At 40.1% G+C, this 14694-nt stretch overlaps 1 protein-coding gene across 1 annotated transcript in view; it reads left to right on the top strand.

Moving 5' to 3' along the window:
* Positions 1–14694, top strand: part of TANC2 (tetratricopeptide repeat, ankyrin repeat and coiled-coil containing 2) — a 405421-nt gene that overhangs the window by 142401 nt on the left and 248326 nt on the right. Inside the window, exon 3 of the mRNA XM_063300427.1 lies at positions 6870–6941. Coding sequence (XP_063156497.1) covers positions 6870–6941 — 72 coding nt within the window. The remainder of the gene's footprint in view (positions 1–6869; positions 6942–14694) is intronic.

Below are 14694 nucleotides of genomic sequence, written 5' to 3'. Positions count from 1 at the left end.
GGAAGTAGGACTGGACCGAACTGGAGATCCCAGGCATGGCTGAGGGCTAGGAGCAGGGCTGGGTGTACAGCTGATTAGCGTTGAAACACGGTGGCGAGGTTCCGAGCTAGACGCAAGACTGTGCTCAGCTTGGATGGCAGGAGGAGGATCCTCTGAAGTGGCTTGCGCAGAAGGCAAATCTTTGGAGGTAGAAGATGCTGGTGCTGATTCCAATCTGGCTACAGGCGAGGCTTCCAACGCAGGTAAGGACTCTTCTGCAAGGGCTGTGAGCTCGAAAGATCGGTTGTCTCCGGCAGCTTGCTCTTCACGTGTCTGCCTTTTATGCAGATCCCTTCCACGCCTTTTCTCTCCAGCAGTCAATTGGGCTGCTTTCTGGTTTGCGTGCTTCTCAGCTCTCCTGTCTCGTGCCCTGATTGGAGAGTTCAAATCCCCCATTGGAGCTTGTCCAATCCCCATTTGCCATTTCTCCCGCTCTGCTGAGCCACTTCCTGGTCCTGCTTTTTCAAGCCTTTCCTGAGCAGTTTTGGTTTCCCCCTCTGACTCCAGATAAGTTTTGTTTTCGGAGTCAGATGTGGGCTGAAACCTCACAGTAAATTAGGAGGTGAAAAGTTACTAAAATTGTTTATCCTTGTGATGAAGGCTGGAAGTCACTTCTTTATATATTTCTTTTCTCTTTCTTTACTATATTCTTTTCTTTTTTTTCCTCTATGATTTTTCTTTTTCTTTTTCTTTGCAGTTTTTACTGTTTCTACTCTTTTTTCTTTCTTTTAGTTTGTATTAGTTTTTACTACTGCAATTATAATCTTTAATAATTTTTTTTTTAAGATAAACTGATTTAGCCATGTGATAGGGTGGGATATGCCAGACAGTTTTTTGGTCCATTAAATCATGGTCCATTAAAAGTATCTTCTACCATAGTTGAACGCTCAAATTATTGTAGAACTATGGACGGAAGGGAGGGATGCGGTGGCGCTGCAGGTTAAGCCGCTGAGCTGCTGAGCTTGCTGATCGGAAGGTCGGCGGTTCGAATCCACGTGACGGGGTGAGCTCCCGTTGCTAGTCCCAGCTCCTGCCAACCTAGCAGTTCGAAAACATGCAAATGTGAGTAGATTAATAGGTACTGCTTCGGCGGGCAGGTAACGGCATTCTGTGTAGTCATGCCGGCCACATGACTGCGGAAGTGTCTACGGACAAACGCCGGCTCTTCGGCTTTGAAACGGAGATGAGCACCACCCCCTAGAGTCGGACACAACTGGACTTAATGTCAAGGGAAACCTTTACCTTTACCTATGGACGGAATGGATGCCTGTTTCAGCTCTAACTGCAGAGGCTGGAGTGTTTTTGTCTGTTCCCAGAATGGACCTTAGGAAGCAGGCCTGGGTTTGTTTGAGTAATGGTGACTGTGACAGAGGTGTTTTAGAGCTGGCTGAGGCCTTGTCACACTTCTTTTAAGATGGCTTATCCATGACCCTATGATGGTGAAAACTACCCCTAGATATGAGAAAGAGTTGACTTGTTCTAAAAGGTTCCCTGTCCAAGTACCAGCTGTATTTAGTACACCTCTTTCCAAATACCATTACTTTGGTCTTGGCCTTACCGATTTTCAAAGAATTAATGACACAGTAAGCACCAACTTCCAGAGTAGTCTCCTTAGGCCAAGATTAAGATTGCATCATAAGGACTGTATCATTCACACATAGAAGAATGTTGATAGATTTATTAAGTATCTTTGGCATATGAACATCCTGAGAGCAGAGGTATCCTGAGATGTCATTGACATAGAGGTTGAACAGCATTGGGGCAGGATGCATCCTTGTCTATCACCATTGGTAATAGGTATGTTGTGTGTTAGGGTGTCATTTGCTGTGTACTCTTATGCAAACTGTGTACTCTTATCTAAAACTAGATAAAGAGAACCCAGTTAAAGAACTAAAAAACATTATACTTTTTCATTTATTTTTTGAGGAAAATGATCCAAAGCTACAGAACATATTTGTGTCTGGTAAAAGTATGTGAACCTTTGTTTTCAGTAAATGGTTTGCCCCCTTGGGCAGCAATAACTGCAACTAAATATTTCCAATATTTGGTCAGTCCTGCACATTGTCTTGGAGGAATTTTTGCCCATTCCGCTTTACAGAACAGCTTCAACTCAGCGATAACTCCCTCGCATGAACTGCCCACTTCTGGTCCTTCCACAACATTTCTATAGGATTAAGGTTAGGACTTTGACTTGGCCATTCCAAAACATTAACTTCCGCTTTAACCATTCTTTGGTCATACAACTTGTGTGTTTTGGGTCGTTGTCTTGCTGCATGACTCACTTTCTCTTGAGCTTAGTTCATGGCAGATACCTTGACATCTTCCTGTAGAATGTGCTGGTACAATTCAGAATTCATAGTTCCATCAATGATGGCAAGCTATCCTGGTCCAGAGGCAGCAAAGCAGGCCCAAATCATGATACTGCCACCACCATGTTTCACAGATGGGATAAGGTTCTTATGCTGGAATGCAGTGTTTGCCTTTTGCCAAACAATGCTTTTCATTCAAGCCCAAAAGTTCTATTTTGGTCTCATCCATCCACAAAACATTTTTCCAGTAGCCTTCTGGCTTATCCACATGGTCTTTTGCAAACGGGAGATGGGCAGCACCATTCTTTTTGGAGAGTAGTGGCTTTTTCCATGCAATCCTTCCATGCATGCCATTGTTGTTCATGATTCTGCTCTCATGAACACTGACATTTGTCAATGCAGGAGAGGCCCTTAGTTCCATAGACATTACCCTGGGGTTCTTTGAGACCTCCCGGAGTATTACATGCCTTGCTCTTGGAGTGATCTTGGTTGGTTTTTCAGAGGCCCTCAGAAATCTCCTTTGTTTGAACCATGAATCGTTTTCCTGGTTTTGACTCATTTGTCTAATTGGGTTCTCTTCATCTAGTCTTAAGACTAGTGTGGAAAACAGATCACATTTTAGGTCATACTTATGCAGAAATGCTGAAAATTCAAAAGAGTTCACAAACTTTTAAGCACCTCTGTAAATGGGAGCTCACCACAAAATCCCATAACTATAGGCCAGTCTGGAAAATTGAGAAAACTTCCTGGAAGAAGGCATTAACCAATGCCTTCTGTATTGTTGTCAAGAAGAGAACATAGATATGCCCATACAAGCAACTTGAGCTGAGTTTAACTTGAGGGAATTTTTCCTTATTCTTATGGTTGTTGGTTTTATTGATTTATTGCAACTATGTATTGTTCAGATATTCTAGAGAAAAAACAAAGGTTTGCCCGAATGCATACTGCCTCTCAATCTGTTACACATACCTGGAGAAATGTGCTAAAGAAGAGGTTCACATATTTTTGCTACACATAAATATGTAGATTTAATTCATTTTCCTCAATAAATAAATGAACTATTTAAGAAAAGAGATAAATAAATCAAAAGGCTATTCAGTTCCAAATGTCTAACTGTTGGTTTGTGCAGTATTCATTGTGCACACACAAAAAAAAGGTCCTTCAACTTCCAATATATCACTATTAAACTGAGAAGAAAAGTTACTACACTTGATCTTGGATAAAAGGCTGAGAAATAATATTATTCCTGTTGTTCCTGGAGGCTGGAAAATAAATAAATAAATAAACAAAACAGAATGCCAGAGAAAGATGTCCTATTGGATAAGTTGAGTTTTAACCTATAGCCTCACCTTGCAACAGTATAAAGTATAAAATGTGTAAGTTTTCTTATGTAAGTGACAAAATTATTAAATGATGTGGGTCAAGGAAGTCTGTAGAATTCACAAGTACAGTTACTCAATATCTAATATAATTATTTTTAAAATTCCAGTTTCTACTTTTTTGTCCAGTTTGAGACTCTATTAAAGAGAGTTACACTTTTATACCGTGAAAGTTCTTTAAAGCCTGAAGAGTATTAGAATCATGTTAATTTATTCCTGCTCTTATTATCCCTCCTAAACTACTTTAGGCTTTAAAAATTAATTGCAAATTATTCAGATTACAATGAATGAAACCAGAATTTCTATGAATCAAATTGTAAGTCTCCTACCAAATATATAATAGGTTGGAAATAGCTGTTGCTGGTTTAAGGGTACTACAGTCCAGCATTTTTGCTTAATGTTTGTCATTCAATTTGTCATACATTGGTAATAGACTTTTCCTACTACAACCATATTTACCCAAAAGGAAGGGACCCTGAATTTAAGACATTCTTACCCTTGTAACAGAAGACTGAAAAAAGATACACAATTACAGCTAATCCTCGCTTAATGTCCATTCATTCACTGACTGTTCAGTTATGATGGTACTGAAAAAATGAACTTGCGAACAGTCCTCGAACTTATGACCATCGCAGTGCCCTCATGGTTGTGTGATAAAAATTTGAGCCTGCCCACATTTACAACCACCCCCTGCCGCTTCCCCAGCTGACCTTCATTGTTGTCTTTGCCTGCCTCCGGTCCACTGGGCTCACCATCCTGGCCATGCATGGGGAGGCACTGCAGGCCAGAGATGTCAGGCTGGGGCATGAGGGCCACTTTAGGAGGTGTGGCTCTTGCAAGACTGCTCCTGTGGTGGCAGAGTCATGGGCGAGAGGGGCCCAGGTGAGCAGTGCAGGGCGCTTCTCATTTGCTAAGCCACCAAAGGGGTACGGCATGAGGTGGGCTTTCCGGCAGGCCTTTCTTGCCACACTGCGCCTCAGGGGTTCCTTGCTGCACTGTGGGTCTGGGGCTGCTTGGGGCAAAAAGCCCCAGAGCCACAGTGTGGCAAGCAGCCCCCAGGCTGTGGCACTCCAAGAAGCTCCCAAGCTGTGGCATGGCAAGCAGCCCCAGAGCCATGTGGTTCTGGGGCTTCTTGGTGTGCTGCAGCTTGGGGGCTTAATGGTGCACCGTGGCAATGCAGCTTCTTGGTGAGCCACAGTTCTGGGGCTGCTTGCCACGCTGTGGCTCTGGGGCTGCTTGCTGTGCTGTGGGGCTTAAGGTAGCACTCCTCAGTGGTAGTGGCAAGCCCAACGGAGGAGAAGAACATGACGATTGTGCTGCTGACAGGGAGAAAGGTCCGCTGGGGGCAGCGGCAGGGGAATACAATGACCTTTTGCTGTGCAGAGATGGGGGGAGATGGGTGGGGAGAGTTGAAGGGGAGGCAGTCCCTTGCCTTGTAAGAACTGAGACTTGGGGCTGGGAGGGACCAAGCTGGGAATGGTGTGGATCGGGGTGGGTCCTCGCCTAATGAACATGCAGGATTTGTTTAATTATAGCAACAGGGACTGCTGGAACTGTTGTTAAGTGGGGTGGTCACATGATGTTTCTGTTAATGACCACTTTGCTTAGTGATGGAGTTGTTGGTCCCAATTAAGGTTGTTAAGTGAGGACTCTCTGTACAGATTTGGATGCTGAAGTCTTTGGTAGCAGTTTTGCAATAGTTGTGTTATTGTGGTATATAGCCTATTTTAGTATGTATACAATCTTAGAACCAGGTAGTAATGAATATTCATAATCATATTGGGCATGGAGGACTTTCAGTCGATATTTAAGTTTCTGTTAAATAGTATAGCTTCTTTGCTTTTTCCTTAAAGCTTTCCTTTCTGATTTTGTTTTATTTTTTGTTTTGTGCCTTCAAGTTAGTCTTGACTCCTGGCAATGCCTGGACAAGCCCTGCAGTTTTCTTTGCAAGGTTTTTCAGAAGTGGTTTGCCACTGCCTCCTTCCTAGGGCTGAAAGAAAGTGACTGGCCCAAGGACATCCGGCTGGCTGTGTGCCTAAGGGGGGACTAGAACTCACAGTCTCCCAGTTTCTAGTCTGATGCCTTAAGCACTATACTAAACTGGCTCTCTTCTGAATTGTTACTGAATATGAAATTTGCATAATAAATGATATATTTAAATTAGCTGTGTTTTGATGCACAATTTGGTCTATGTAATGCATTGTATAAATGTTGACATAGGTGTCTGTAGTTATTAGTTATTAACCAAAGAGTATCATGTGATCTTAACTGCATAGTATGCTCTTCTAATTTTTCCATAAAGAAGTTCATTTGGTCATTTTTGTCTGCTACTATATAGCTCATCTAAATAAGAAACATCTGTAAATACTGAGCTGTATGAAAGGTAGTTTCAGTGTGATGGAGTGCTTTACAGAATGATTAGCTGGTTCTCAAATGTAGATTTATTTTTAGTAGGTGGTTAACTATTCCTTTATGCTTTGGAACGTATGATTTGAAGAAGAAGAAAATGGCTGGTTTTGTTCAGATGTTTAGGGAGGGATCAAGAGAAGTTAAAAGTGATTATTTTTATGGTTTTTAAGATATTATGTATTGTAAATTGAGGCACTAAGAAATAAATCACAGAGGTATTGCTATTAGAATGCTTACAATAATAACAGCAACAATACAGGTGGTCCTCACTTAGTGACCACTCGTTCAACGAATGTTTGAACTTACAACGGCCCTGAACAAGTGGTACTTACAACCGGTTCTAATACTTATGAGGATCACAGCTTCGCTGCAGTCATGTGATCGCCATTTGTGACCTTCACTGCTGGCTTCTGACAAACAGTCAATAGGGAAGCTGGCAGAAAGTCCGAAATGCTAACCATGTGACATCATGCTTAACAACATCACAGGATTCACTTACGGCAACCAGAAGTGCCGGAACTGCCATAACTAAGTGGGACAGTCATGTGATGCCGCGGTTTACAACTGTGTTGCTTAGCGATGGAAATTCGGTCCCAATTACCATCATTAAGTGAGGACTACCTGTAACTAATTAGTCCTCTGTCTTTTAAGAGTTAGTAATAGTAGTGGAAGTGAAACTGTATCTGCCTATTCCCTCTGCTGATATGCTTGTGCTGTTTTGGTTCTCCTATAGATGGAGGAAGCGAGGAACCACCAGATCGAAGGCAGGCAAGCATAGATTATTGTCAGAGCCATTCTGGACAAGGTAAGTAAACAAACAGATTTCAAAGTGTTCTTGCATTTCATTTTATATGAGATGTTTTTTTGTTTATTTTTATTTGAGAGGATTTAAAATCTGTAGTAATTTATATTTTTGAAAGAAATTCTGACTTTTAAAGAGGGAAATAAAATGTACATAACATTGTAGGAGCTCACCTGCACATCCTCAATTTCTTCTCCCAAGAAATATTGTTTAATACATAGGCTTTATTAAGGGTATCTCAAAAACAACAACACATGCAAAAGATCACAGTGAATTGAATTTTGGTGACCAATGATTCTTTGAGAAAATACCTCATCAGAATACAGCTCAACTGAGCTGTCTTAAGATATCAGTGGAGAACTATTCTGAAGAAGGAATGTTCTCTCACTTCACTTAATCAGCTGTGCGCCAGCTATCTGTATATTTTCTACTCTCTCTGTTCCTCTTTCTACTGAATTTTAGGTTTTAACCAGCTACACTCTACCTTCTTGCAGCACCCATTTGTTACCTTATCTATTATAGATGCATATAAGATTGTCTCTACAGAAAATATATATAAAACTGGAGGGATTGATCAATATTAAATCAGAAAGAAGCATAGAGAATCTATGACTTCAAGGTATAGACTTCCATATCTGTATTTGTGTTAATATTTCTTGAAGATGATTAGTGAAAAGATTCAAAGTAAATAATTTTCCTTTAAATTTTGTTGACTCTTCTCAATAAAAGATGCACCTGTCCTTTCTTAAAGTATTCAATTTAAATAACTGTATAAGGAAATCAGCTAATATTTTCTCAATAATGCACTGTTAACATAGATTGTGGAATATGCCTCATAGAAGTTACCAGATAGTGGCTGTATGTTTGATGAAATAACTGCTTTCTTGAAATATTGTTACTAAATATCTTAGATACCAAAAAATGTAAGCACTTATACAAAAAATATTATCACATGCATTGTTGTTGTTGTTTATTCATTTAGTTGCTTCTGACTGTGACTTCATGGACCAGCCCACGCCAGATGGGGGTGTTGTCAGTTGTCAACACCCCCAGCTCCCCCAAGGACGAGTCCATCACCTCTAGAATATCATCCATCCACCTTGCCCTTGGTTGGCCCCTCTTCCTTTTGCCCTCCACTCTCCCTAGCATCAGCATCTTCTCCAGGGTGTCCTGTCTTCTCATTATGTGGCCAAAGTATTTCACTTTTGCCTTTAATATCATTCCCTCAAGCAAGCAGTCTGGCTTTATTTCCTGGAGGATGGACTGGTTTGATCTTCTTGCAGTCCAAGGCACTCTCAGAATTTTCCTCCAACACCACAGTTCAAAAGCATCGATCTTCCTTCTCTCAGCCTTCCTTATGGTCCAGCTCTCGCAGCCATGTGTTACTACGGGGAACACCATTGCTTTGACTATGCGGACCTTTGTTGTCAGTGTGATGTCTCTGCTCTTAACTATTTTATCGAGATTTGTCATTGCTCTTCTCCCAAGGATGAAGTGTCTTCTGATTTCATGACTGCAGTCAGCATCTGCAGTAATCTTCGCACCTAGAAATACAAAGTCTTTCACTGCTTCTACATTTTCTCCCTCTATTTGCCAGTTATCAATCAGGCTGGTTGCCATAATCTTGGTTTTTTTGAGGTTTAGCTGCAAGCCAGCTTTTGCACATTCTTCTTTCACCTTCATCATAAGGCTCCTCAGTTCCTCTTCACTTTCAGCCATCAAAGTGGTATCATCTGCATATCTGAGATTGTTAATGTTTCCTCCAGCGATTTTAACTCCAGCCTTGGATTCCTCAAGCCCAGCATGTCGCATGATATGTTCTGCGTACAAGTTGAATAGGTAGGGTGAGAGGATACAGCCCTGCTGTACTCCTTTCCCAATCTTAAACCAGTCCGTTGTTCCGTGGTCTGTTCTTACTGTTGCTACTTGGTCGTTATACAGATTCTTCAGGAGGCAGCCAAGATGACTTGGTATCCCCATACCGCTAAGAACTTGCCACACTTTGTTATGGTCCACACAGTCAAAGGCTTTAGAATAGTCAATAAAACAGAAATAGATGTTTTTCTGAAACTCCCTGGCTTTTTCCATTATCCAGCAGATATTGGCAATTTGGTCCCTAGTTCCTCTGCCTTTTCTAAACCCAGCTTGTACATCTGGCAATTCTCGCTCCATGAGTTGCTGAAGTCTACCTTGCAGGATGTTGAGCATTACCTTACCGGCATGTGAAATGAGTGCCACCGTTCGATAGTTTGAACATTCTTTAGTGTTTCCCTTTTTTGGTATGGGGATATAAGTTGATTTTTTCCAATCTGATGGCCATTCTTGTGTTTTCCGAATTTGCTGGCATATAGCATGCATTACCTTGACAGCATCATCTTGCAAGATTTTGAACAGTTCAGCTGGGATGCCATCGTCTCCTGCTGCCTTGTTATTAGCAATGCTTCTTAAGGCCCATTCAACCTCACTCTTCAGGATGTCTGGCTCTAGCTCACTGACCACACCGTCAAAGCTATCCCCGATATTGTTATCCTTCCTGTACAGGTCGTCTGTATATTCTTGCCACCTTTTCTTGATCTCTTCTTCTTCTGTTAGGTCCTTGCCATCTTTGTTTTTGATCATACCCATTTTTGCCTGGAATTTACCTCCAATGTTTCTAATTTTCTGGAAGAGGTCTCTTGTCCTTCCTATTCTATTGTCTTCTTCCACTTCTGCGCATTGCTTGTTCAGAAATAATTCCTTATCTCTTCTGGCTAACCTCTGGAATTTTGCATTTAATTGGGCATAGCTCCCCCTATCACTGTTGCCTTTTGCTTTCCTTCTTTCTTGGGCTACTTCTAGTGTCTCAGCAGACAGCCATTTTGCCTTCTTGGTTTTCTCTTTCTTTGGGATGTATTTTGTTGCCGCCTCCTGAACAGTGTTGCGAACTTCTGTCCATAGTTCTTCTGGGACCCTATCTACTAAGTCCAGTCCCTTAAATCTATTCTTCACCTCCACTGCATATTCCTTAGGAATATTAGTGAGCTCATATCTAGCTGATCTGTGGGTCTTCCCTAATCTCTTTAGTCTGATCCTAAATTGTGCAAGAAGAAGTTCGTGATCTGAACTACAGTCAGCTCCAGGTCTTGTTTTTACCGACTGTATAGATGTCCACCACCTTTGGCTGCAAAGGATGTAGTCAATCTGATTTCGGTGTTGTCCATCTGGTGAAGTCCATGTATAAAGCTGTCTCTTAGGTTGTTGGAAGAGAGTGTTTGTTATGCAGAGTGAGTTGTCTTGGCAAAATTCTATCAGCCTATGTCCTGCTTCGTTTTGTTCTCCCAGGCCATGCTTACCTGTGTCATTTGACACCATTCTAGGTGTCATTTGACTGCCCACCTTAGCATTCCAGTCTCCTGTGATGAAAATAACATCTCTTTTAGGCTTGTTGTCCAGTAGGTGCTGCAGATCCTCATAGAACTGCTCTACTTCAGCTTCTTCAGCATCTGTGGTTGGGTCGTATATTTGGATCACTGTGATGCTAGACGGCTTGCCCTGAATTCGAATTGAGATCATTCTATCGTTTTTTGGATTGTATCCAAGCACTGCTTTAGCCACTTTACTATTAATTACGAAGGCTACTCCATTTCTTCTGTGGTCCTCTTGTCCACAGTAGTAGATCTGGTGGTCATTTGATGTGAAGTGGCCCATTCCAGTCCATTTCAGTTCACTGACGCCCAAAATGTCTATCTTTAATCTTGACATCTCACCAATAACCACATCCAATTTGCCCTGGCTCATAGATCTTACGTTCCAGGTTCCAACGGAGTGTTGATCCTTAGAACATCGGATTCGCCGTTCACCACCAGCACCGTCAGCCTCTAGCCGTCCTTTTGGCTTTGAGCTAGCTGCGTCATCACGTCTGGGGCTAGTTGAACTCATCCTCTGTTCCTCCCCAGTAGCATTTTGACCATCTTCCGACCTGGGGGTCTCATCTTCCAATGGTATACCGACATATCTCTGGTTGTACTGATCCATTTAGTTTTCATGGCAAGAATACTGGGGTGGGTTGCCATTACCTTCCCCAGGGATCGCATTTAGTCTGACCTCTCTGTCATGACCTTCCCGTCTTGGGTGGCCCTTCACGGTTTAGCTCATGGCATCATTGAGATGCTCAAGCTCCAGCACCATGACAAGGTAACGATCCTTTGCTGAAGATCACATGCATATTTAAACAATAAAAAAAATCAAGAAGTGGGTAGGCTTGGAAAGAAAGGAAGGAATGGTTAGGATGTTATAAAGCAAAGGCAGGGAAGCAAAACAGGCTTAAGGACTGGATTACTCCCCCCCCCAGATCCTCATTACAGTGGGAAATATGTATGGGAAATTCAGAGAAAGGAAGACCCTCATTTTTCTAAAGTTCCTCCCTTCAGAAACATTTTACTGTCCTCCAGACTTCTTGCAACCTTTCTCCTTAAAACAAACAAACAAGAGGTCCTGCTCATCACTCAGAATGCTCTCTTTCTGAGCACTAAGGAGTTAAACCATATTTCTTTTTCCTTCTTCTGCACAGAGAAATTTAGACCTTTTCACTGTAAGAAGGAGCGTTCAATTACTCTTTGCCTTCTGCTGCCAGAAAAGAAAGCCCCTCTGTGCTTAGCTGAATTTATTTGGATCACTGGTGATTGGAAATAAGCTCACTGATTCAGGAATGAAGTTGTTTTGATGCTGGGGATGGATTCTAAGAAATGGCTGAGGGAGAGGTTGCTGCCTGGCTGTAGGACAAATGTCTATACCGACACAGCCAAAAGGATTAGTAGCCCTCCCCTTTTCCCCAAAGAATCCCAATTTGCTGTGAAATAAGTTGAAACCGAGACAAGTAAACGTCATACACCATTCTTTATTCCATAGTTCATAGAGCAGGCACTTTCTTTTGATGTATGACTTAACATGTTCTTGTAAATAATAAAACAAATGAAAATGGCATGGACATAATTATTGGTATCCCTTAGAAATCTATAGCTTGGAGGTTCCATATATATTTATTAAGAGACAACTGATTTTGTAATCTGTGAAGAGTTCTTACGGTTTTATTCTCTGTAAAATGTATGTCTTGTTTTGTTTGAAAATAGCGTCAGTAAAAAGCAGGTTAAAAGATTTGTATTTTGGGCAGATGCTATAATTCATTTTTTAGAAGTTTACAGATATGTTTGAGTAAGTGATGGCCCAAAATAAAAAATAGTAATAATTTATTTTAAAAGCCACAATTAATTGTATTAAGTTCAGCAAATTAATATTTTGAGAATTAAATCTGAATAATTTGAAGGTGTCAGTTTAGAAGATAAAGATATAAGAAAATGTGTATCATTTATTTCCACATTTTTAAATTTATGTCTGAAGAACTTACAACAATTTTAAAGAATAAAATACAAAAAAATCAACATTGCAGAAGAGTAGAAGTTCGTATGAACTTTCCCCAGTTCACATGTAGCATTTTAAAAGTTAAAAAAATAAAAATAAAATAAAAATGATTTTTTTCTTACTAGTGTTTTTTTTAATCCATTCATTCATGTCCAATTCTCAGAGAGTGCCTGGACAGGTCCCTGCAGTTTTCTTGGCAAGATTTTTCAGAAGTGGTTGCCATTGCCTCCTTCCTAGGGCTGAGAGAAAGTGACTGGCCCAAGGTCACCCAGCTGGCTTTGTGTCCAAGACAGGACTAGATTCTGGTTTCTAGCCTGATGCCTTAACCAATACACCAAACTGGCTCTCATTATTAGTGTGTAATCTAGGAATAATTTATCAGGGGAGAAGGTATAATCTTGAAAATTTCAGAAAATTTTCAGGCAAAATGAGCCACAGCAGCTCAGCTCCTGTGGAATAGATGTATATACACTCTGTATATGGACTTCCCATAGGTATTTATTTAGCCTTTGTGAGATTCAACTGCTTGCCTTTGGTTTGAGTGAGGATTTTTTTTTTTAATTCATGCAATGATATCAGCAAAGTTAATGTATATTATTGAGTAACTTTGTTGATAGAGATTATTTCTATTTATATGTATTTTATTTCTGTATATTTCGAGGAGGGGTAAAAAATTAAGAATGGGTAACTGGATAGATAATGAGGTTATTATGATTTCATTTTCTTAATGATTTGGACTAAGATTTACAGGACTTTTGATTTATATGATTTAAAAAGTATTGATAAGATATAATAATATTATATTTTGGCTTTTAAACTTAATAGGGGTAAGACTGTTGTAGCATTATTAATTATAAAAGCAGATAACTTCCATGTTTTTATAATTTGATTTTTATTATAGTGGACAGAAATATATAGAATAGTGGTAGGAAGGAAATAATTAAATGGATGTTGTTTTAAGGGGGAGGAAAGTTGATTTAGAAATTTATATATACTCTATATACTTTCTTTTTTTATATAAGGGGAAGGAACAATTGTATTAGTGATTTGCATGTGTCAATGGAAGGATTTATAGAAATAATGTGATCTTGGTTTGATAAAGAGTAAGGGTTTGACTATGGAAATTGCTGTATATGCTTGCTGTTGAAAGTTGGAAGTCACCTTTCTATGTAATCTTTAAAATTCTTTTTCTTTGTGTTTCACACTTTTTAAGTTTCTTTTTCCTTTTCTTTTTGTAGTTTTTTGTTTTTCTGTAGCTTTTATCTTTGTTTTAAACTTAATAAAATTCTTATTAAAAATATGTGTACTGTATTTGTATATTTAGGAGCTAGGATGGGTATTGATAAAAATGGCAGGTGGCAGCATCTGGCTGACTTTGTCTAGGCTTGAAAGCTAGGCAGAATTGGGCCTGGGTAGTGCTTGTGTGGGATATCTCCAGGGAATACAAGAGTTGTAAACTAGACCATGCAATTAAAGGAATATCCCCCCAAAAGGCAATGGCAAATCAGTACTGCTGCCAAGGGTGTGTCTATGAAGTCAGCATATGCTGAGCTCAACCAAAGACTCTTTTGATGAGCTAATTCATTGTATAAAGATGGTCCTCGTTTAGCAACCGTGGTTGGTTTTTGTGAAATGGTTGCAAAGCAACATGGTCGCTAAGCAAACCATGTGACACAGAGAGAGAGGGGGGGAGAGAGAGAGAAAGAGAGATGTTGGAAAGATTGCTGGTTGCTGCTGTCTCATTTAAATAAAGTTCTCTCATGCAGCAATGCCAGTATTACTCTCACTCCAGTGTGCATTGTTGTCAGGCACAGAAATTTGGGCATGAGTATGTGCATTGATTGGAAAATGACTTTTTTCTACCGTATACTACTGTTTATTACTGTCATATTTGCAAACGGTCACTATCTGAGGCAGTTGCTAAACAAGGACTAGCTGTATTACCAATATAACATTAAAAACAACAGAGTAATAATAACCATTGATCCAATTATTGATAAAAGAACTTAAACTGTTATATGATTCTTCTCTAATCAGGAGGCAGATTTAGGGAAAATATTACAACAAAAAAGGCAATATCTAGCTTTATTTCCAAAGCAAATATTTCGTAGCAACAAGCCCAATTTTAATGGAATTTCAGTGTGAGCACATTAACTTTTCTTCAGCATATGCCCCAACTATTTGTGAGTCTAGAAAAGACCAGTCAAGAAACTTACAGCTTAATTGCTTAATAAAAAAGAAGTTTCAACATGAATTTAAGCCTTATATCAGTTTCTTTCATTCTGGGTAGAAGTCTGGACTTGACTAAACAACTCTGAACACCTAAGATTTAGCAACCTTCTGTTGTCTTGGATCAGAA

The sequence above is a fragment of the Candoia aspera genome, chromosome 4 (genome assembly GCF_035149785.1).
Source record: "Candoia aspera isolate rCanAsp1 chromosome 4, rCanAsp1.hap2, whole genome shotgun sequence".
NCBI lineage: Eukaryota > Metazoa > Chordata > Lepidosauria > Squamata > Boidae > Candoia > Candoia aspera.
This window is presented reverse-complemented; position numbering and strand designations above follow the sequence as displayed.